The sequence below is a fragment of the Pezoporus flaviventris genome, unplaced genomic scaffold (assembly GCF_033815535.1).
Source record: "Pezoporus flaviventris isolate CSIRO_AGI_PZ_B2104156 unplaced genomic scaffold, CSIRO_AGI_Pfla_v1 ptg000021l, whole genome shotgun sequence".
Lineage (NCBI taxonomy): Eukaryota > Metazoa > Chordata > Aves > Psittaciformes > Psittacidae > Pezoporus > Pezoporus flaviventris.
The window spans coordinates 7106456-7129549 of record NW_026892569.1 but is presented as its reverse complement, the minus strand read 5'-3'; the positions used below and the strand labels follow the sequence as shown (position 1 = coordinate 7129549).

At 48.9% G+C, this 23094-nt stretch overlaps 1 protein-coding gene across 4 annotated transcripts in view; it reads right to left on the bottom strand.

Annotated features, from left to right (window-relative positions):
- Positions 1-431: 431 nt before the first annotated feature.
- The window catches only part of PRICKLE2 (prickle planar cell polarity protein 2), a 105427-nt gene continuing 82764 nt past the window's right edge, over positions 432-23094 (bottom strand). For 3 of the 4 annotated variants that reach the window (XM_061455825.1, XM_061455829.1, XM_061455828.1), the window contains 7 exons: positions 20314-20427; positions 18320-18457; positions 17245-17448; positions 15638-15824; positions 12291-13154; positions 4259-4306; positions 432-3055 (listed from right to left, as the gene is read on the bottom strand). In XM_061455825.1, the coding sequence (XP_061311809.1) occupies positions 2187-3055; positions 4259-4306; positions 12291-13154; positions 15638-15824; positions 17245-17448; positions 18320-18457; positions 20314-20427 (2424 nt within the window). In that variant the 3' untranslated portion in view covers positions 432-2186. The remainder of the gene's footprint in view (positions 3056-4258; positions 4307-12290; positions 13155-15637; positions 15825-17244; positions 17449-18319; positions 18458-20313; positions 20428-23094) is intronic. The other variant, XM_061455826.1, reaches the window with a different exon arrangement.

Below are 23094 nucleotides of genomic sequence, written 5' to 3'. Positions count from 1 at the left end.
CAAGGAAAGATTTGTGATCTTCCTAAGGAAAAAGCCATTACTTATAAATTACATGTTGAAGTCTCCCCCAGTGTAAGCCCAAGGCCTGGCACTGATTTTTGCTGAGCTGTGCTGACTTACACCAGGTGAAAACTCTGCTTTTTTAACACTAAAAAATGGTCACCAACCCTGAGGAAGGAGGTGTGTGGTGTGCAGGAGATGTTCCTCTGTCAGCTTTCCCTGCCCACTGAAACCATGTTGGGATGGGGCTGGGTTAGTTTGTGTACTTTTTTTGTAAGACCAGCTAAGGAAAAATCAAGTTTTCTAGTCAAAATTAACCAACTCTCCTTAAGAGCAAAAAACATACACATGAGACTTCCCTTTGGATTAATACTTCCATTTATTCCAACTGGAAAAAAAACATTTTCTTTTTTAAATATACTTAAGTGTCATTTCCTTTTTTTTTGCTTTTCTTCTTTAAAGGAATAATAATTATCACATTGTCTTTTACAAACAACAAAAGATTTCCTAGCAATAGTCTGTGGTATGGAGACACCCATCTTCAAGATTTGTTTCTGCATCTGCTGCTTTGAGTAGGCAATGGGGCATCCCTGTGTGTGCCCAGGGGTGCTGGTGCTATCCCTGCATGGGGATCCTCTTCCCGGGATGCAGGAGCACTCAGTGGAGGTGCAGGGGTACCCCGAGGTGCTGGCAGCGCATGGGGCAAGGATGATGTTGGCTTAAAGCCCAGCTTTATCTTAACACCCTCAAGCACTAACCTACATCTCTGGGTGCCAAGAGCCCCTTTTGCAAACCTGCTCCTTTCCAGGAAGCACCAGGACAACTGGCATTGGTTTGCAATTCTGTTGGGATGTGCTGCGATGGCAGTACCCCAATGGTTTAAAGCATACAGAGAACAAACTCACATCCACCATAATACAATACAGCTGAGCCCTATATATAGAATATTCTGCCACGATGGGGCTGGCAGGGGCTGAGCCCCACCCCAAACAGGGCAGGATCATGCCCATGGGGAGCGGTTTGCGGTTGTTCTCTTATGTGTTAGGCAGTAGGCAATATTGAGACTTCCACTTCATAATGAACAGCAGTTAACATAACCCAGGAGACTAGAGCACCATAAGACAAGTCTATATTCAAAACAACGTCATGCTGACATCACACAATTGCACCATTTACACTTTTATTTACTCCAAATAATAGTTCAACGTTTAGTAACTTCAGCGTTCTCTACAGAGGTGTAAAATTCCTTCTCTGGCTTTGGTCATTTACAACGTTGCAGACATTTGGTAGTTCTGTTCTTTCCTATTTAATAATAATAATTAAAATAAAAATAAGTCCCTTTTGCAGCTGTCAGGGTTCCTGTATCTGACTGATGGAGTGTAACCTGCAAATCACAGGTGTGAGCAGAATTCAAAATGCCACCGAGGCCTCTACACGACTTAATGAATCAGGAAACATTCCCTTTATTGACCAGGATCAAAACAAACAAACAGAAAAAAAGAGTTAAACCAAACCAAAACACCTCAAAACAAATGACAACTCAAACTCTCACTGATAGACTTAAGAAGTTTGATGACAGAATGGAAAAGAGGGGGGTCCAAAGTACTGTTTGGTCAGCTGTGGCTGAAAACAACTCTGAATGTGCATGCATTTTCCCAGTGACTCCTAAGATATAGAAATTCCTCTGATATTACAAAATACAAAAATATTTTCTCCAAACTCTCATTTACATTGCATTTACAACAATCATGGAAATAACTTAGGCTCCCACACCGTCCGAGAGACAAATCACCTATCAACATGGCTAATGGAAAACAAAATTGTGGTGGAAATCAAAAGCTACCAGCAAACTGATGCTGAGAGTCAACAGTGGTAACCAAAAACGTATGGACAAACAGAACTCAAATGGGTGGCAGTATCTGGGAGAAAGAGGAAAAACTACTGGGTAAGTATTAGAGGCTAAAGTGAACTTTTCTGTGTTCTTTTATTTCTCCAAAGTAAGATGTGCAAAATATATTCACCGTGCCCAGGATTATGACTATTTCTAGAAGCCAGTCTACAACCTTCTCACAAATCCCTACTCTTTCGGGTCTTTTTTTGTTACAATAAAAGCACTTACATGATCTAAGCCAGTGCAAGTTTGTGAGTTAATTTACATTCTCCCAAGGTGCCTGGCAAGGATGCCATTAGGATATGATACAGTTTTTGCTCTTCTGTCTTTTCCGGCTGTGTAACTGTCCCCTGCCACCCAGTGTGGAAGACTTGGGCATGCTGTATGAGCCATACTTGTGCAGGAGCTCCTCACTGGTCACATACCGGAGGCGAGTGGGTTGGGGAATTGGCTCCCCGAGGAAATAGCCCTCGTTGTCAGACTCCGAAGAGGAGGAGCAGGTCGAGCACCAGTCGTATTCGGCAAAGTAGGGCCCCCACCTCTCACCCAAGTGGTTCTGCAAGGCGAGATCCGACACTGTCCGGGGACAGTGGCCGTAGACGTCCCTTCGGGGACCCTGCTCCACCGTCTCTCTGCAGCTCCTCTGCTGCATGAACTGGTCGTAGTCTTCCCTGGCTCGAAGCGAGGGTCTCTCCTTCAGCCGGTAGCACTGCTCGCTGGCCAAGTGCAGGGCGTTATCCGAGCGGGAACGCCGTGACCGCCGGGGCCGGTGTGGGCGGTAATGCCGGTCATCATCCTGCAGGTTAGTTCGGCGGCGTGTGCGCTCGCTCATGGGGGCATGCCTCAAACCTTCCTGTGCCCCTAGCTTGCCCCCAGGCACCCCACTGCCATAGTCAAAGCTCTGGTGCATCCGCCCATGCGCCGCCCTCTCTCGGTACCCGAGGGGGCTGGCGAGGTTGTGCAGGTTGGGCTCCATGTCCTGGTACTGTGGCACCGAGAGCAGGCTGCGGACGGACTCGGCGCTGCGAAACTGCACGGAGGAGTTCAGGGTGCCCATGTTGCTCATCTTCTCCGAGACGTTCATGCCCGAGTCTTTGCTTAGGTCAGGCATTGAGAACCTGGAGAGATGCTCCTGGCGCTTGGCTCCGCCATCTGCTGAGAGGCCTTCGCAGGGAACAGGCAAAGGAAGGAGAAAAAGAGAGTTAAGAAGGAGATATTTCTATCAGTAGAGATGGGGGGGAGAAGGCTGGTTTTGGCCTAATACTTTTGCTTTAAATAATAACTGAATGGTTTAGATGCTGTCCCGAAGAGCCCTTTTAAGAGGATGATTTTATTTTTTCCTAAAGAGCAGGCAGTTCTTCCCTTGGGGAAATCACACCAATTTAAGGTGATTTGAGTTGGACTCCGAGTTGCTTTTCACGACTTCCCTTCCCCATATGTCTACACTGCCTGCAACTTGATAGGAATAACTAGCAAAGCCAGTGAGAAATTCTGCATCAGAGGTAACCTGAGGCCTCCTGCAAGCTGAGATAACTAGGGTGCCATGATCCAGCACCCACACCCTATGCAACAATATGTTTTGGAGGACTGAATAACAACAGGAGCAGCTTAAAATGGGGCCACTAATTCAGGCTTGTTACTATGCTGCACAGGTCCCATTAAACACGTTGCCCAGAGAAGCTGTGGCTGCCCTATCCCTGGCAGTATCCAAGGCCAGGTCGGACAGGGCTTGGAGCGACCTGCTCTAGTGGAAGGTGTCCCTGCCTGTGGCAGGGGGTTGGAACTGGATGAGCTTTAAGGTCTCTACAACCCAAACCATTCTGTGATTCTAAGACACCACTGGCTCTTTCCCATATGCCAGCCATCTCTGAGCTCCTGCAAGATGCTTTCCTCCAGCTCAGAAAGCCTTCACCCGACGGCAGAGAAGTGGGGCGTCTGCTCAGCAACCTGCCCATCAATGAGAAACTCAACACACCCCACACTGCCCTAGTCCTTGACCTGCTTTAAGGGTGTTTCCTGCCTATTTTGTGACTATCCCCATGTTAGCTTGACAACTGGCAGCAGTCAGCGCTTGCACTGCAAGCTCAGGACATGTTTCGCAAGCTATTTCAAAAGAGATCCATTTCATCCCAAATCAAACGCAGAGTGTTTGCTTTGGCACTCTTCTCCCTGTCCCTCTCCGAGAGCCTCCCTATGCAGACCAAACACAGAGAGCTGTGCACCATCAGCAGGATTTTCCCCATGACGCACAGCCCTTATGCAATCACCAGGAATTTATGACTTTGTAAATTAATTAAATAAAACAACAACCCAGCCCACAATTCAAGAATAAACTTCTTTTTTCCCCCCTTCACAAAAGCTGCTTACATTTCATCAAGAGCTCAGCTCCTTTGGCATTTGCTGCTCTTGCCAAACCTGAACAAGAACAAGGTCTGCTGTCACTAACCCCGCTCATGAGCTGCTTTAGGGTTTCTTTGGACTCAGCCTTAAAAAAGATCAACAGATCCTGCAAGGATGGGCAGAACGTTTCCAAATCCTCCCCTTGGTGGCACCAGGGAAAGCTTTAGCACTTGAGCCCAAGCTGCTGCTGGGTCTCACACAATTTGGCTTTGCTTCCTGAGTCCCAGCTGCCATGGCCATTTCTCTCTACTCCGCTTTCTGCTGCTAATGGGGATGTTTCTGGAGTTTATGGAAGGTAAAGCAAAGATGAGCCCTGAAAGCTACAGGAAAAGGAGGCGGCTAGGTTAAAAAACCAAACCAAACCAAACCAAACCAAGAAAAAGCCATGTTTTGTTTTGAAAAGGGCACACTTTCCAAGCCAGCTTGACACCTTTTATCTCTTCCTAAGCCACATTGATTTTCAGTGACCCAACCCAACCTGCCTACTGCCCTTTGGAAACAGTCCTGCACAGGTTCTGTGAAGGTTCCCTATCCCTGCTTTTCCTGCTCCCATTATAGGAGTGAGTGATTCCTGGCACTCCTCCCTGCTAGACCCCCAGTCTTCTGCCTCTGATCCCAGTGATGCTGTTCATCACATCAGGCACTGCTTCCCATGTCCTTCCTGTGCCACCATGGAGGAGCCCAGTCGCACCTCCGGGCGGGAAAATCAAATCAGTAACATGCATAAAGACCTCCCAAAAAAGCTAGAATAACAGTGGGATTGATGGCAGAGCTAACCCGAATGTGAATCACAGCTGCTGACAGCAAGTGTGGCCTTAATCGGATCTGTCAGACAATAGCTGACGCCAAGGAAAATGAGCCCTTGGTGACATTTATGCAACCCTTCGTTAAGAGAACTGCAGTAAGAATGAGCAACAAGAGCACTGTGCAGGAAGACAGCTCTAAACACCACAGGATGCTTCTGTGGTGTCAGCAGACGGATTCTGGCAGCATCATTTGAAAGGGACCAATCTTGTCCTGCCTCATAGGGGCACAGGGTGAGCCAGTGCTTCACCCTGGTGCACAGCATCTGCACTGGATGGTACCCACATGTTTTGGCTCTCCCACCATGGCCATCTCTATCCAGCTCCTGGAAAGGCAGAGCCAAGGCTTGCACAGGTTTAACTTACACAGGATGAAGGTCTCCAGCCCCTTGCACACACTGTGAGTGCTTTTGTCTCTCTCCCTTCAAAGTGCTGGTCAGCACAAGGGGCAGCAATATCATAGGAGGAGCCTGTAATATATGTACAGCTCGTGCTTGGAGCACAAGGTTTAATCAGTGATTATTAAGTCCAGGGGATGTTTCTGGCTGTTCAACCAGGCAGCCTAATTATAATTAAGCACACATATTTTAAGGTCTAGAATTGCTGGGAATATGTTGATTGTAAGAGGAATGGCAGCACAGAGCACACACGGCTCAGGGTGGATGGAGCCCATGCTCCTGAGGCTGCACCCACAGCCCCCTTCACTTCTCAAGGATGCAACTTCTAACCCTTGTGAAACACAAGCCTTAACTTTATGTTAACATCAATGCAAGGTGTAAAGCATCACAACTGGGGGTTAGGCTCAGATTAATCTTTCAAAGCTCTCTAAATGATCCTGCCCATCCCTGTGGAGCCACACAGCCTCAGCAAGGCATGGTGGGAGCGAGCCAGGAGCCCTCCAGTCTGACCGCAGTGAGTTCAGAGGACGGCAATAACCATTTGTCTAAGAAGTTTCATCTAGAAAATACAACCTAGGAATAAAGTTTGAAAGAGCAGGGGTTGTTTAGTCTAGAGAAGAGAAGGCTGAAGGGGATATAATAACAGCCTTCAAATGCAGAAAAAAATGCTTGCAAAGAGGAGAGGAACACATTATTCTCCAGGTCTGCTGAACTCCTGCAAGGAAAATTTCAGCTTGGAAAAGCATAAAACTTCCTGTGCAATCACAGCGGATGGCTGGAGCAGGCTCCAGCACCTGAGGGTCTCTTGGGCACCCAAAGGCAGCAGATGCCTGTGGAGGCATAGCGTGGCTCCAGGTCTCCCTGGACAGGGTGGACAGGTGGCATCGACCCTCCTCTTATGCAGTCACTTGCCATTTCAGAGCTGCATCAGTGCATTGAGGTCCGATCTTCCTGAATTACCAGCATTTATTTACAGCCTCTGCAGCTCCCTCTTAATGAAGTGTTTCATCTGGGAACACAGCTAATACCCCTGGCGAGCCCTAACCTGGAAGAAAGAGCATGTGAGGAAGCCACCACACAGTGAAGACTATTTGCTAACAAGGAAACTTGAGAATCTTTTTTCCAAGGCCATCCAGGAGAGCAGGAGCCCTGATCTGGATGGTTCTTACCCCATCACCAAGCCCTCTCCATGGGTGCAAACCCTGGGGTGATGTGTTGACCCCACCAGACCTCCCTTGTGTAGAATGATGCTCCGAGTGCACTCATTGGCAGCTGCCCCAGAGGCTCTTGCACTGGAAGAGGAGATATGGCACCTGCGGTGCATCGGCTGGGAGCTGTCCCGTAGCCAGATTGGAGCCAGCACCGTGGTGCATGTGGACATAGCAGGATATTTTGCTGCTGTTCTCCGCTGCGTGGGGCTGCCAGGCTCAATATTTCACTCCGGAGCCATGGAAACACACGCCTTTTGGATGAACACAAGCCAAAGCTGTAGCTTGTCTGCAGGCATTCAATATAAAATACAGAACCAGAAACTCAAAACAGGTTTCTGCTTAACATTAAGGTTTGATAAGAACACGCTGTATGATCCCCTCTGAAGCCTTTCCCCACCCCTATTAGAACTATGTTTATCTCATCAACATTGCTAAGGGAAATAACAAACAAATAAGGCACAGAGATAATCCTCATAAGCATCACCTCTACAACTTTGCCACAACAAAGCACTCGAAGGCGCTGAAATCTCACTGGGTGCTTTGCTAAACCGGGGCTGCAAGTTGCAGTGATTATGAATTATTAAACCACTTGGCAAATGACAGCAGAGGGGCCGCAGGGAGCACGTACGTTGGGTGGGAGGCTGGGAATGAAGCCCCCTGTGAGGGGAAGCAGCTTCCAGCCCTCATTACATTCAACTCCCAGCAAAGCTGCGCTAACACAGGGTGAGGCTCTGCTGCAGCCAGACATCCACTGCACAGATAGCATCGTCTGCTTCATCCTGCCTGGGGAATGCAAAATGCCCTGACTTATGATATTGCAAACAAACCAGGCTATGCTGACGCTTGCTTCTTGCCTTTACATTTATCATCGTGTACACATACACCTGCGCATCGCACCCCTCACCACCTGAGCCCCAGATGGGTGCCTGCCTGCACCAAAACACTGCACCCAACCCAGTGTTTAAATGCAGCTATAAAGATACAAGAGGGGACAGGATGGGATCTCTCTTGTCCAGCCACCCATGTCAGAGCCTTCTCTCTCTCATAGTACCAAGCAGGCGCATTCTCACCACCCCTGACACAGGGTTTATTTCAAGTTCAACCATAAGAACTAAAAAGGAACTGAAGGAGAAACAGCCTGCCCAGGGCTTTGTTTATAGCTCAGCCTTGTCTCACTTCTGAGTGACCTCAGGGCACGCGGAAATAAAGCAGAACCCTTATGTAACTGGAAATGAAGGAAACTAAACAATTCCAGGGAAAGCAGAGCACTCACCAAGTGGGTTGTGGTGCTGAGAGCCAACATGATCTGCCCCCATTTGCCATCCTGTGTGCGTCCACGTGCCAAATGGGGTAAAGGCATGATTATGGATGGCTCTCACAGCAAGCATGCCATACTTCCCCACTGCTGAGCAGCAAAAGGCGGGTGAGGGGGAGAAGAAACATTTCTGGCAGCTTTATAATGTTTTGGCATTGGTCATTTGGGATGGAAGACCTCTGTCTCCATGTCTGGTTTCAAAATGACTCAGCTTGGATTAGGGAATGTTATACCTATGTCTGAAAATCGCAAGAAATCCCTCCAGGGATCCCATCTCCTGACTTGGAAGCAGTTTTACGCTGACCATGTCTAGAGAAAAGAGGATGGTAGGAGCGTGCTAGAGAGCTGGGAGCCTATTTTTTCTCAGAAAAAGTCAGGAACAGCCAATGTATCATTTTCTGGCTTGCATAACTTGGCTGAAGTGCCTGGGGCAGCCTCCTTCTCCAGCCCAGGGGGAACAGCAGCACTGGCGGGATGCAGTGCCATGAGGACACACGGATGGGGACCAGCTACTGGGTCCCTCACCTCAAGCCTCTTACTACCATCCCTGAGGGTGTTACAAACCCTCAGTGCAGGAGAGCCTGTGCCATTGTTTCTTTGGAAAACATAACTCTGGCCCTGAGAAATGGGACTTTTTCTTCCTCCCACCCCAAACCTTTCAGCTCGTCCTCAAGCAAGAGGAAGAGGGGACTGTAGCCAGACGATGCTTTCAGGTCACTCTGCAATTCAGATGTACGGGGATCAGTACTAAACCTGTGCATATAGATAGGGTTTTTTTCTCTCTGCTTTCTGGGTATATCCCAGTGGTTGCCTAGCCCTGGAAAAACAAGCTTTTTGGGGCCTTTGGGCATCTCACAACACAGATGACTGGAGAAACATGCACCACACATGTGAAATCACATTCCACCCTGTAATGGCACCAGTTTAACATCTTTTTTTTTTTTTCCCCTGGATTATGCCTGTGACAGATGAGACTGTCACCCTCACCCAGACTCATTTTCCCCAAGGAATGCTCAAACTCTGTTTCTCCTTTTGTCGTCCAACATGTCACCGTACAACGTGACTTCTCCTTCCAAAGTACTCCTGCTCTCTCTGCAAGCTGCACACAGAGACTGTTCCCAGAGAACAACATTAGCATTACTGGGCTATTTGACCAGCTGGGATTTTGTGGATTTGACTGCCTGGAATTAGCAGAGATCAGGTCTGGGTTTCTAATTCAGCTGCCAGGCACATAAAGCACCTGCAAAACCCGTTTAGAGGGCAGTGCAAGCACAAGTGGAGCAAGGCAGAGCACAAGCACTGGGAGAACGGCTGTGATGGACCGAGTATCTTCTGGGAAGTGATTAACCTCTGGTAGGGTCCTCCTCATGAGAAAAGCTTCCTGGACAAACTCCATCTCAGCATTGTCCTGATTGCTTCATGAAGGGAGCTACGGGGTAAACATTGCTACAGCATCCACTGTTTTGCATTGTTGCTAATGCCATAAAAAAAGCCCCAAACCAGCCAAAGGCAATACAATATAAAAGGAAATATAAAATCAGCAAAAAATGAGCTCTCTCTTGGAGAATGTGCTGGGAAATAGTTTTTGCTCTTTGCCTCTCCAGCTAATGGCCATGCTGGGCAGGAGGACCATTCAGTCTGCAAGAAGCTGTAGCAGATCAGTCTGTCACAACCTTCAGCTCTGACAGAAAAGGGACTTTCAAACAGAAATATGGAAGGAAAGGAGAGAGGTCCTCCACCAGCAAGAAACTGCCCTTTTTCAGAGAATGTGTTTAAAACACACCTGCATTTGTGGCAATTACACAAGCAAAGCCTAGAGGATGGTAGAGATGCTCCCATCTAATTTGAACCTTGAAACAGAGCACAAGGAGGGTCAAAGCTACCCCTGCAACTCCAGTGTCTGCTGGTGCACTACTACCCATGGTGAGACAGCAGAGCACGGTCCAGTGCTTTAAGGGCAATGTCCAGGATTAACACGGTGTCACACAGCTTTACTAATCCACAAGGAACTGTCTTTCAAGTGATTAAGTAGAGCCTGGTTGATAAAGAGAAAACCTGGGGTCTTGCAGGACACTTGGGATCACAAAGATCTTGACCTATCCAATGGGCAACCCTGAGTCTATTATTGAACGCATTACAAATATTATAGGGACATCATCTGTTTGCAGGATGCAGCCTTCTGGCGAGGGACACAGGGACTGACGCTGCACACCCTACGAGTTATCTGCTCTTACTGATATTTCTGGCTAGTTAGTTGTAATAGAAACGTCACAGCAAAATTTGCTGCCAGGGAGGGCTCAGCTTTTAACATGTGCCCTTCAGCTCCCTATAAAGAAAAAAGGGGTTTCAGTGATGCAATAAAATATTAGATGGATGCAGTGTTACTTCACTTTATAAGGTGAAGCAGCTGTAATGGACACATCAGCAGCTCAAAGGGACCTTGTGTGGAGTTTATGGGGGGAGCTTCGTGTGGTGCTTGCTAGACTGCTTGCTCAGTGGCAGTGGGGATGGAAAAAGCATTGGGGTGCTGCACCCTGACATCCCCACCCTCAAAACACTGCCATTTAAATGGGATGATAATTGAGTCCTCCGTAATTGCACACACAGCCCTGGTGGAGCTGCCTGTTAGTGCCCAGGGCCCCCCAGCTTGAGCTGAGCCAGGTCCCAGAGGAAGGCAAGTTATTAGAATCCTACACATCAATAAAAATGTTATCACCTCACTCTGCAGAGGAACTGCTTCAATTCACTGCAAGCCCCATCATGCTGAGCCTCTGCTCCAGAAAGCAGGAAAGAAGCCAGTCGTTACAGCAGGCACTGCCTGTAAGGAAAGTCATGCTTTGGGAATGTATGGTCCCTTTGGAAGGTTTCCTCACAGCATTTTAAAAAAAGGGGTTCTAAAATGAAAGACAATGATTTTCACTCTAATGCCAAGGCTTTGCCACGTTTCCTGTCTCTTGACCTGTATCCTCAACAACTTGTTAACATTTCACCTCCAAAGCATGCAACAACCCCTCCAATACTCATGGATTGCTCATCCGAACTTGGTGTTGCTCAAGACTCTTTGTACTGATGGGGTTTACACAATAGGAGTTTTCAGGAACACAAGCAGCTTTGGAAATGTGGAGCTTTGCTAATGGAAACCTTGTTTTGGAGAGCAATTCCCAACTCCCTCACCATTTCACAACTCTTTTTCCTCTGTGTCTATCTGAGGCTGTTTGAGCAAAACCCTCTTCAGGTCATTAGCGTCTCCTCTTCCCCTCCACTGCTTTGCCACTTGCCAGTTAGGAAGATCCCAGCTGAACACAGGAATCATTTCACATCCTGGCACAGGGCTGGCAACTTCCCTAAACAAACACACCAAGGAGCAGCGTGAGGAGGAAGCACTGGTGTAGCAGAGCAAACCTGTCTGTCCAGGCAGAGCAGAGCACGGAGTTCGGATTCAGCTCTCTGGGGACCCGCTGCCAGCATCCCCATCTCCCTTTCCCAGGAAGTTTTCTGCTGAGGGACATGGAAGCAAGCAATAGCTCTGCCAGATGAGCTCAGCCATCTGATAATGCAAACTACCTGCATGAAGGATTGAGCTTGCAGGGGACTGAGATTCCCCAGTGCTGAGCCATGGACCAGAGCCTGCTGCAGACACGTCCATGCACGCACAGCCAGCCCCGCGGCCGGAGAATGAAACCCAAACATGTTTTGGGTGAGAGGACTGAGAAATATTACCCTGGGATGTGCTCATGAGAAATGGATTCAGCCTGATGGGACAAGCATCTCACCTGGCTTTCCCCTGCAGTTTCTATCCAGGGACTGGGGAAGAGGAGAAACAGAGCCATGCGTATGGTGGGAGGAATTTCTTTTAACTAGTCATATGCTTGAGGACTGTGCAACATGCAAAAAGGGCTTATTTCAAAGTACTTTAAAATAGTTTTAGCCTGCAAGGGCAGCTGACAGCAGTCCTTCAAAGTGCTGAAGGCTGGAATCTGCCTCTGCGTTAGCAGCTGGCCTTGATTTCCCCTCCCTCTTCATAAAAGGGAGGATTAAAGAGCTTGCAAACATTTGTTTTGAGCTAACGTGGAAAAGCCAGCAGTCCATAAAGCCCTGCGTTTGGTAAACCAGCAAGCAAAGCAAGGGGGGGGGTACCAGGCACTGAGCAGCAGTCCCCAAGCTGCCGGTCACCCCTATAACGGGAAAACACCAGCCACGACTCTGACTCCATCACATGGAGGAGATCTGGGATGGTTGCAGGGTGGTACCCTGGGAGCAGGGGTGATGTACCTGTTGCATTGGAGAGTGCAAGGGACTCCATGGAGCCACGGGGAGTCTGCTCAGTAGGCGTCAGGTCCTCTGTGAACTTGAGGGCATTGATAGGGTGCCGGGTACGGCACTGAGGTGTTGGCATCTCACCTTCCTCTTCTTCTTCGTACTTAGGGACTTTGAGGCTTCCTCTGGTCTCAGGGAAGCTCTGGCTGGACATGTCACTGTAGCTCTCCTGTGAACGAAGCCTCCCCGAGTAGTAGTCCTCTCTGCAGTCCTGGATGAAGCTGCCACTGTGGCTCTTCATGGCCAGCGAGGAGCTCCTCTTTTGATTGCTGAAATGTTTCGCCCATAAATCCTGCTGCGAGCCTGGGACCTGGCTGGGGTTATAGGAGGTCCTTATGTTGCACTGGCTGAGAAGCTGCAAAGGGCTTTGAGACTGACTTTGCTCCATTTTGCTCCCATAGTGATAGAGCTCGTCCCTGCTCCTCCACAAGTGCTCCCTGTTGAGGCTCGGCGTCTGGCTGGCCAGGCTCAGCAAATCCATCTGCAGAGACAGTGGGTCCACGTCGGTGGAGAGGCGGTTGGAGGTGACCTGCAGCTGGTTGCATGGGCTGCGTGCTCCCTCCTCACCTTTCCCTTTGTTCTTGCCGATCTTGGCGCTGCGGCGGGACTCCTTGGCTCGTGCACTCTGGAAAGCTGAGTCGGAGGAGTCAGAGCCATTGGGGTCATCGCCGACACTGCAGGCCCTGGAGCAGAAAATCTGCCCCTGCTTGGGCAAGAAGGGCCGTCCCAGCAGCGACTTCTTGCACTGTGCGCAGCAGAAGCAGGTCTCAGTGGCGTGCCAGTGCTGGCCATCGTATGTCATCTGGCCCTGGTCGATACCTTGAAAGGGAAGAGGCACAGCATCAGAGTCAGCCCGTGTACATCACCTCACACTGCACTTAAAATGTGCATCCCCATGAATACAGGGTGGGAGAGCTGGGTCTGTTCAGCCTGGAGAAGAGAAGGCTCTGGGAGGCCTTACAGCAGCTCCAGTGCCTAAACAGGCTGACAAGAAACCTGGAGAGGGGCTTTTCACAAGTGCCTGTAGGGATAGGACAAGGGGAATGGCTTTAACCTGCCAGAGGGGAGATTTAGATTAGATATTAGGAAGAAATTCTTCACTATGAGAGTGCTGAGGCACAGGGTGCCCAGAGAAGCTGTGGCTGCCATACTCCTGGCAGTGTTCAAAGCCAGGTTGGATGGGGCTTAGAGCAACCTGCTCTAGTCAAAGGTGTCCCTGACCATGGCAGGGGATATGGCACTATATGACCTTTAAGTCTCTTCCAACCCAAGCCATTCCATGATTCTGTGCTCAACTACAAGCAACATGCAGCCTGGCTCACTATTGAAAGCCTTCAGCAGGGTTTCTCTGACGTGTGAAGTTAAGCCCGTTTCTAATTCCTTGCAGGCTGCAGGCCTTTGCTTGGGAGTTACTCAACTCTGGGAAAGGCAGCAGAACTGAGCCTCAAGCTATTTCGTATTAAATGGGGATATTTCCGTTCATAAAGCAAAGGAATGCAAGAAGTTCTCCATAAAGTCCTTGAAGTCAAAGCAATAATATGCTGCCTATTTAAAAAAAAACAACAAAAAGCCTCCAACTGAACTGTAATGAGGAATTCCTGCTGCCCTGGTTAAGTATGCAACAAAGCAGATGACATCCCCATCCCTCGCTGCTACCACGACCCCATCCTAACTTTATTTTGCCTACTGGGGCCCCTTCTCTAAAAGGGAAACGAAAGACCCAACCCTAGTGATTTGACTGCCTTCCCCCCCCTTGTCTTAACTAAAGGAACTGATGCAGCAAGTTCGTTCCCCACCAGCCAAACCCTGGGGAGCACATGCCTGCCGCATGCACTTTGTTCTTGGTCAGAGCTGTGAGCAAAAGCTCCCAAGGTTTCAACTATAACGTTCATTCACTGGTTTAAGCTGCTGTTCCTGGCAACAGCCCCCGTTACCTGAGAAACTGCCTTGCACAGGGTGGGCTGGCCGGCACGGTGGGGTGCCACACCACACGTGTGCGGTGCACGAGCTCACACAGTTTACAAATGAACAGTACCTTAATAGCCCGTTTTATTCCCAACTAGGTTTGGTTTGGTGCAATTGGGCTTTTTCTTTCTCTTATGAAGAATTAAATGCTTTCATACAGACTGGAGTGCTACACTTGCGGATGGTGGGTGGGATTTTATCAGCTCCTTTTCCCATGCGCCCAAGCCATCTTGCAGAGGAAGGACCTTACATCCTCATCTGCCCAACCCCAAGCCTTGTAAGTCTTATCTCTGATTTATGTAACTAATAAGCACAACGCCCAGTGACTACTACAAGCAACTCGCACCAAGATGGCTGCAGTCCTTCCTTTGCTAGAAACGTGCAGATATATACCAAAACAGGCATTTTGCCCCCAAAACCTGAGAGTCAGCAGGTTCCAGCTGGCTGGATGGAGGGGAGAATAGCAGATGGATGAAGCAGGAGAGAAGGGAGCATGTGAGAAGCGTTAACAGCTGCTTCCTCACCGCTCCGCAGCTGAGCTTTGGGGAAGGATGTGCTGTAGGTCACAGCAAACATGTCCTCCAAGTGCCTTGCTGATCACTGTGTTCCCCCCACTATGCCATCTGGCTGCTGCACAGGAGCAAAATGGTTGGTTGGGGCTTTTTTCTTTCCCTGCAGCCTATGACACACTGAACACGTGAGCTCACCTCTACAGACAATGAAAGAGCTGCCCATGCACCCGCGAGCAAATGCTCAGCCAAGTGGCAAACAGGGATGGGGAGAGCAGCAAGGCAGCTTCCCAGTCTGCCCAGCTTACCACCCCTGAGTGCTGGGGTTCAGCTAGCCCCCAGAATAAAACATATTTCAAATCATTGTTTCAGAAACCAAAACTGACTCTGGTGCATTATTTCTTTCTGTGTGAGAACAACTATTTTTGGGTTGACTAGAAAAGGCTAACAGAAACAGTAATGATGCCTAATGAACAAGCATCTTTCCTGTCAGTAGCTTGTTAATTCATGTGATCCTCTGGCAAGCCTCACTGGGAAATATCTGCGAGTTGAAAAGCCAGGCTGTTTAAAGGAAAATGGGATTTAAAGGAAGAGAAGAATGCATTATATTAGACCAGAGAAAGCTTTCAGTGGCTGCAATAGCTCCTGAGGTTACTCTCTGATAGAGAAGAAACAAGAAGGGATAAGCAGCGGTTTAACCAAATAGATTATTGTGCTAACTCCCTGGTGGCACACAGTCTTGCCTGCAGCCCCAGGTTGCTGTCAAGACTTACTGCAACAGTTCTTCTTGCTAGAAATCACATTGCAGGCGGCAGATGTGGCACTTACCAATGTGCTGGGCGCAGGTATCACAGTACTCAGCATAAAGGGACTCAAAGCAGCTGCAGCAGTAGGGCCTGCCATCCTTCATGATGTACCTCTGCCCCCCCAGCACTGTCTCGCATTCAAAGCAGCAGAAGTGCTTCATGTGCCAGTGCCGCCCTTCAGCCTCAGTGCATTCATCAGCAAAAATGATCTGGGGAGGGAAACACAAATATGGAGTTGGTCAGAAATGGGATCTGGGCAGCAGCCTTCCTGTCTCCTGCCTGTGCACAGCACATGTGCCCTTTGCTCATAAAGCCTCCCAGTTTTATAGCTAACCCCCTCATGATGCATGGGAAACTCCTGTTCTTGCAGGGGCACCCCACCACTTCTTCAGGAAATCCATTAAAATGCAAATACCTCAGGACCACGTTCGTGCAAGGACCATGAAGTGTTAAGGCAGATCTCACAGTAATGTGCTCCTAAGCACATCCATCAGCAGGAGGGGTCGATCAGGGTAATAAACACGCTTATATACAGCCTATCGATCTGGTGGGCTTTTGAAGAACAGAGCAGCCACTTACTAAAACACATTTACCCATCTCTGAAACAGGGACCCGAGTACAAATGATGAAGTGGCAGCTTTCTGGAGGAGAGAGAAGACAGAGCTACAATGCTTCTCACTGTTGTCTCTTCCCCAGCCTGTGTGCTTATAAGGATGATCGCTGCCATTATACAAGCAGGAAAACTGAGGCACAGAGTGCTGTTAAGAGTGGGCTGGTGAAGCAGCCATCTCGGATGTTTTCAGCAGATGCTTTCTTGCTGTCTCTGCTTTACATCCCCACTCCCAAAGTCAAGCCAGGGGAGTAAGGAGTGGTCCAGCTCTGCTCCCTCGCTCTCTGCCGCAGCACAGGTCACACCAAAAGCTTTTCCTCTGCAGCTCCTCTTGCTCCTGAGTTATTCTTTCTCACAGCTAGCACTGAGTGTTTCAGGGGAAGAAATATGCATTAAAGAAGGAGCTGAATGAAAGACTTACATGAGAATTTGCAGGGATAAAAAATACACGATAAAAAAATTACCCAGCTGAAGCCACAAAGAACTAGGGCCAGTTGAATGCTTAGGAGTTGTTTTTTTACTGGTAATGCTACAAATTTAATTGGATACATACGTCAATGCTCTTTATATTTGAAGTGCCTACAGCCTTGGATGTTTACTGTTACATGCTTGCATAGATGGGGACGTGGTATTTTGTAGTACATATGGTTTTCTACACTATGGCTTTCGTAACTTTAAAAGCCAGAACAATTTCCTTCATCAGCTTTTTAAACAGAGATTGACACTTCAGAAACGCTTAGAGGCGACTCTGTACAGTTCTCTCTATTCGTTTTGTATTCCATTTGTTCAGCTTCCTTTAGCCCATTAATCACCTCTCTCAAAGCCTACTTCAACTCAGCACTCAGTCACTACCATCTTGTAGGAAACACAGCACTCATCCCACCAGAAGCTTCCTCTGGGAAAAGAGAGGAGAGGGAGGACCACCACACACAGCTGGCTAGAATCAGCAGCACGAGGGCTCTGCTGTTACTGGAAGTACTCATGGCATGTGGCAGAAGCCAGGGTGAGCTGGCTCTTACCTCGTCGCACGCCGCACAGCGGGGCTTGAGGCACTCGGCATGGTGCCTGCCACAGTAGATCTTCCCATCTTGGTAAAAGTAGATCAGGTCGACCAGCAGCTCATTGCAGATGCTGCAGATGAAGCAGGGAGGGTGCCAGCAAACACCATGTCCCGCTCGAGAGGCGAAGACAGCCATATCCCCTCCGTTGATCTGGCCACCGCACTGTCAGAAAACCATAGAATCATGGAATGGTTTCAGTTAGAAGGGACCTAAAGGTCATATAGTGCCATATCCCTTGCCACAGGCAAGGACGCTTTCAACTAGAGCAGGTTGCTCCAAGCCCCATCCAACCTTTGAACACTGCCACGGATAGGACAGCTACAGCTTCTCTCGGCAACCTGTGCCAGTGCCTCACCACCCTCATAGGGAAGAACTTCTGTCCATTATCTAATCTAAATCCACCCTCTTTCAGTTTAAAGCCATTCCCCTTGTCCTATCCCTTGCCAAAAGCCCCTCTCCAGCTTTCTTGTCAGCCCCTTTAGGCACTAGAATCTGCTCTAAGGTCTCTCCTGAGCCTTCTCCAGGATGAACCAGCCCAGCTCTCTCAGCCTGTCTCCATAGCAGAGCTGCTCCAGCTCTCGCATCTTTGTGGCCTCCTCTGGACTCGCCCTAACAGATCCATATCCTTCTTATGTTGGGGGCCCCAGAGCTGGATGCAATACTCTGGGTGGGGTCTCAAAAACTTAATGTTTACAAAGGAGCAGTTGAGCCCACTGCCACCCATCACCAACAAGCTGCTTTCACAACCACAGCAGCAGAAGGTGCTAATTCACAGCTCTTTTCTGGTATCTCTCAATCTCTTTCCATACCCATTTTGTGGCCAGGATACAAACAGGTACCCCCCTTCACAAGGCCAGGAGCTGAAATGACTGCTCCACATGAAATATTGTGGGGTGTTCTTGGCATGCACCCCAATGGACCCCAGTGCTCATAGCTGATGAGGGGCATGGGGTGGGTGCTATTCCTGAGAGCTTCACCTAAGTGATGATACAAAAGCTGCCCCACTTGCGCAGGTTCATTAGTTACTACCCACCTGCTCACAGATGGCTCCCGTCATGGTTACAGGGAACGGCCGGACATTGCCTCTCCCTAAATTTTCCCTCTTCCTTTGGTTGCTGAAGAGTTTGAGCTCCCTCTTCTCCTCCTCATCCAACGAATTGCAATAGCGGACCTAAAAAAGACCAGTGATGCTCAGTGTTACGGGTGTCCCTGGCCAGCGACCCACAGTTCAGGGGCTCTGCAAACCTCTGCATGGGGCTTACAGAAACAAACTCTGCCCTTGGCTTGGGGGAGGCTAAAGAAACTCAGCTATCTGGGCTTCAGTCATTGCAGGGTTTGGTAAAATATATCAAGAGGCAGAGGTGAGAAGAGAGGGCAGGAGGAAGGTTGCTCTTCAGGTGCTCAGTGTGTAGGAAAGTTGTGTCCTCAGCATCCCACCCAGACCAGCAATCAGATAGATGGCTTCCATGCTTTCTCCACCAGCCTCCTTACAGCAAAGGTCTTACAGCTTCAAAATACTGAATTAGCATTTTAAGAGCACAGGCCCTTTTCCCAGTGCAAATGATGGAGCTATTTAGGAACTCCAGCTATTCTTCCAGCATAGGGCAAAGTCTGCACATTTGCCAAACCTCTACATTGGAAGGTAAGAAGGAAATAAGTAAAATAAAATAATACAATGAATGATGCAATATTTCCAAAGCTTATAAAACTCTGAGGTGTTCCTGACTATTTTAATTCTGCTTAGCTCTTGGCTGGTTGCATCTCAACAGAGAATCACAGAATGGTTTGGGTTGGATAGGACCTTAAGATCATCCAGTTCCAACCCCCCTGCCATGGGCAGGGGCACCTCACACTAGACCATGCCAGGGATGGAGCATTTATCACTTCTTTGGGCAACCTGTTCCAGCGTCTCATCACCCTCCTAGTAAAGAGCTTCTTCCTTATATCCAAACCGAACTTCCTCTGTCTAAGTCTGAACCCATCACCCCTTGTCCTATCACACCTTGAATTTTCAAAGGAGCAAAACTGAACATGAGGGGAAACTGGAAGCAAACCCTGCCAATGTCCACTAAACACATTGAGACTCGTGCCTCCAATGAGTTTCTGCTGCAGTAGCAGCATTCATGTGTATCTGCTCCTACAATTTTCACCTGTTGGAGGCTGTGGGTTCTCAGTGGCTGCCAAGGAAGGTGGGCAGGCAGGTTGGGGCTCAAGGGTGTGCAAGAAGAAGCCCCTGCCTGGTGCCTGGAGCTCCCCTGGTGCTGGAAGCGCCATGCTGTGCCCATGGCACCCAGCCACACACAGGCAAACTCATTAAAATCTGACCTAGATCAAACACGTTACCTCATGTACTTTCCAGAGCGGTTTCTTCAGAAAGCAGCATGAAAATAGTTTTTTTCTGTTGTTTACACAGGGAAATTTCATGGGCTACATGAAGCCAATGTTGTCACTGGTGAGAACAGGATGTTAAAGACTGGACCCTTTCTGCTGCCTCACATCTTCCTTGTGAGATGTGTGAGGGTTTATTTACTCTGACTGGTTTTGGCTCAACACCCAGCTTGCCAGGCTCTCCCAGCTCATAAGCCTCAGCCCAAGTGAAACTTATGCACATAATATCCCAGCACATATACTCCAATTCCCGAGGTGAATCGGAAGCAGCATTTGGGAAAAAAAACTTTGGCAGCTTTGGATCTGGCTCTAGCTGATCTCAACAGCATTTCAAGCCACTCACAGCACAGCTCTGGCCTCCGCAGGCTGAGAAAATGCTTTTAATTCAGAGAACTGAAGAAAGATGATTTAAAAAAAGCTAACTTTGGAAACAAACAACTCCCTCCCCACCTCCAACACCACGGAAGAGGGGAGTAAATACAGCACTTACCTAGCAACATGACTGAACTCCAAGTAAATAAACCCAAAAAGCAGAAGGGACTGAGAAGGGACCAGCCACAAGCGCTACAAACAACCCCAGGAGGTGCCTGCCCGCCTGCAGCCCTGAGGGATGTCCAAGGACCTTTTCTGGTTACTAACCTCATTGTCATGCGGTGGCAGCTGGTGTAAAAGCTGCTTTATGCGAGACTTTTCTCCTGGGCTGTTGACGTACGGCACCTTGTCCTCAGGCAGGCAGCTGTAGTACTGGTGCACCTATGGAGCAAGAGAAAGGACTGCAGTGGGGCTCCCTGGCCAAGCCTGTGCCAGCCACCAGCCACCCGCAAGCCAGCAGGCACCGGGTCTTCCCCATGACTTCAAGCAGGGAAAACACATCCATGCTTTGCTTTGGTTCTATTGCCTTTTCCCCATGGAGAAAGGCAGCAGAGCTTGTTACCGTTTGCTCTGTCAGCCTCCATAGCGTTAGCATGTTTTGCCGGCTGCAGGGATGTGTCGGCACCTGCCTCAGCAGGGGAGGTTAAAAAGGCTGCGCCCCGGCAGCCTCCGTGTTGCCGGCTATCTCAGCCTCCACCTCCATCAAAACCCTCCGGGCTTTCTTCTGCAGCAATTTGTGGAAATAAACAGCAGATAAAATCTGTTGGGAGGCTTCGTTTTTTTTTTTTTCTCTTTTGTCTCAGAGGGTGTAATTAAAACCTGCTATTATAAAGGCAGTGTGGTGGGGCACGGCACTGGAGGAACCTGGTGGCAGCCCAGAGAGGAAGCACACCCTGAACCCCAGCGCATTCTCTCCTCTGACTGCCACAACTGGGATGTGTGTCCGAGGGCCGGGCCAGGCACTGGGATGAGACTCATTGGCCAAGGATCAGCTCTGAAACGGCAATGGTGATGTTGATGGCTTGGGAAGAACCAGGAGAAGGTAAGGGTAAGGGAAAGCTTGGCTTCAGGAGCTTGCATCAGGAGCCTTTGCAGACCTGGATACCTCTGGATGCTCAGGCAGAAGCAGAGGGCTCGATGACTTCCTTAAATCTGCACTTGGCTAAAGAGATGCAAACTGTTTTCCTGGTGCACACAGCTTTCTGCCTTTGCTGCGGTGAGATTAACCCCCTGAGATGCTCCCTTGGCTCTGAGATGCTGCAGCAATTCTTCTCAGAGCGGCTGCACTGTCTGCAGCTTTCTCAGGGCTTCTCCCAAATGATGTTTTGTAGTGGCTTCTGATCAGCTTTTCCTCCCCCTGTGTAGAAAGCAGCAATTGGACTGGCTTTCCCTAGAGAAGCTTCCTCTGTCCATACAACCCCAGCAGCATCCGCAGGATGACAAGCCACCGTGGGTGTCTGTGAGGGAAGGGGATATGGGGACACAGAGGCAGGGCTGGCAGGCAGGGGAGCTCACCCATGGGCTTGCAGGCTGCTGTAACCTTCAATGAGACATTATTTTTTATTCTGGAATAAATATCCAAACCCGGCATTATTCAGGAATAGTTTCCCTGCATTCAGCTCACTCCCTGTTCTCACTCAGAGCTGTTCCACTGCTTGCAGCTGCTTTTCTCAATTCCCAGTTCCCCCAAACCAACTCTAACATTCATCTTTCCCCATCATTATGTTTTGCAGAAAGGGTGATTTTTAGCAGATTTCTGCCCATAACTCTGTGGGGTTGATGACAAAGGAACTACTTGTGTCACGAAGCTGAGGAACACACTGAACATACACCACTTCAAACCCCTAAGTTTGTTTTGCTAAGGCACAGCAGAAGCAGACCCATGAGCTACAGAAACTGCCAAAGAAAGACTGCTAAGTATTTTGTTATGTTAAAAAGAAAACAAGCTGCGTACATTAGAATACTTACTTTGCATTTATAGAGCATCCTTCATCCAAGGACGTCAAAGTACAATAAATACACTTAAATTCTTATGACACGCTATATGAGGTAGCAAATACAGATGCTGGAAAGGACTATTTGCAGCATAATGGTGTTAAATCAGCTCTATGAGTTCATGCAGCTAGTCCATAACAGAGCTTGAAGCTGACAGTCTCCTGGTGATGCCCTGGCTGCTGTACCTCTTACTGCACTGCCATGCTGAGCCTTCCCAGCTGGTACGGACACCTCCTGACTTCTCTTACCAATTCCTCATAGGCTGCTTGCCTTCCCCTGTGCTCAGGTTGGTTAGTTTGTGTTTTTATTCCTTTCAATGGCGTTTTTTTGCCCACTGAGTCCTTGAAGTTGGCAGATACCAGAAATGACTTTTCTTTGTTTTGAAGAGCTGCCAAATTCCATCATGCTGCTCTGGTCCCTAAAGCAATGAGCAACAAGACGCTCAACCCTGGGCAAAAAGCAGGGATGTGCGTTCTTCCCCGGAGCCCGACGCAGCTGGATGTACGTGCCTAGCTCTGCTCTCCTGCTTCCGCTGGGAAGTTTTCCATTTAGTCTCAGCAGGTCCGCGGGAACTGGCTCCCATCACACCAGCAACGTAGCTCAGCAGGGATTGGCAATTTGGTTTGAAAAGCAAAACAAAATAAATATTACAGGCTCCAACCTGTGTTCTGTTGCCTGAAATAACCTGAAAGGGTTTGCTTTGGATTTGCATCAGCAAAAGGGAACTTCTGCAGGGGTGTTCATGGAGGGGGTGGAGCGGAGGTTGCTGCCAGTCCTCGACCAGCATCCACAGCAGAGCTTATGGGGAGAAAATCCTTTTGTCATGCCTCTCAATGGCTTCCTCTGCTGTTGCCTTTAACATGCACCATCCTACCTGTGGACAAACCTGAACCAGGAGGGTGCACAGATCCTTGCACCACAAGAATCACTCCTGTCCCAAGAGGTCCAGCCAGAGTGCAGATAAAGAGCAGAAGGACACCACTTCCCTGGGCTGACATTAACCCAGACTTGTGCAAATGTGCTCTCTCATCCATCACCTATTCCCGATGCAAT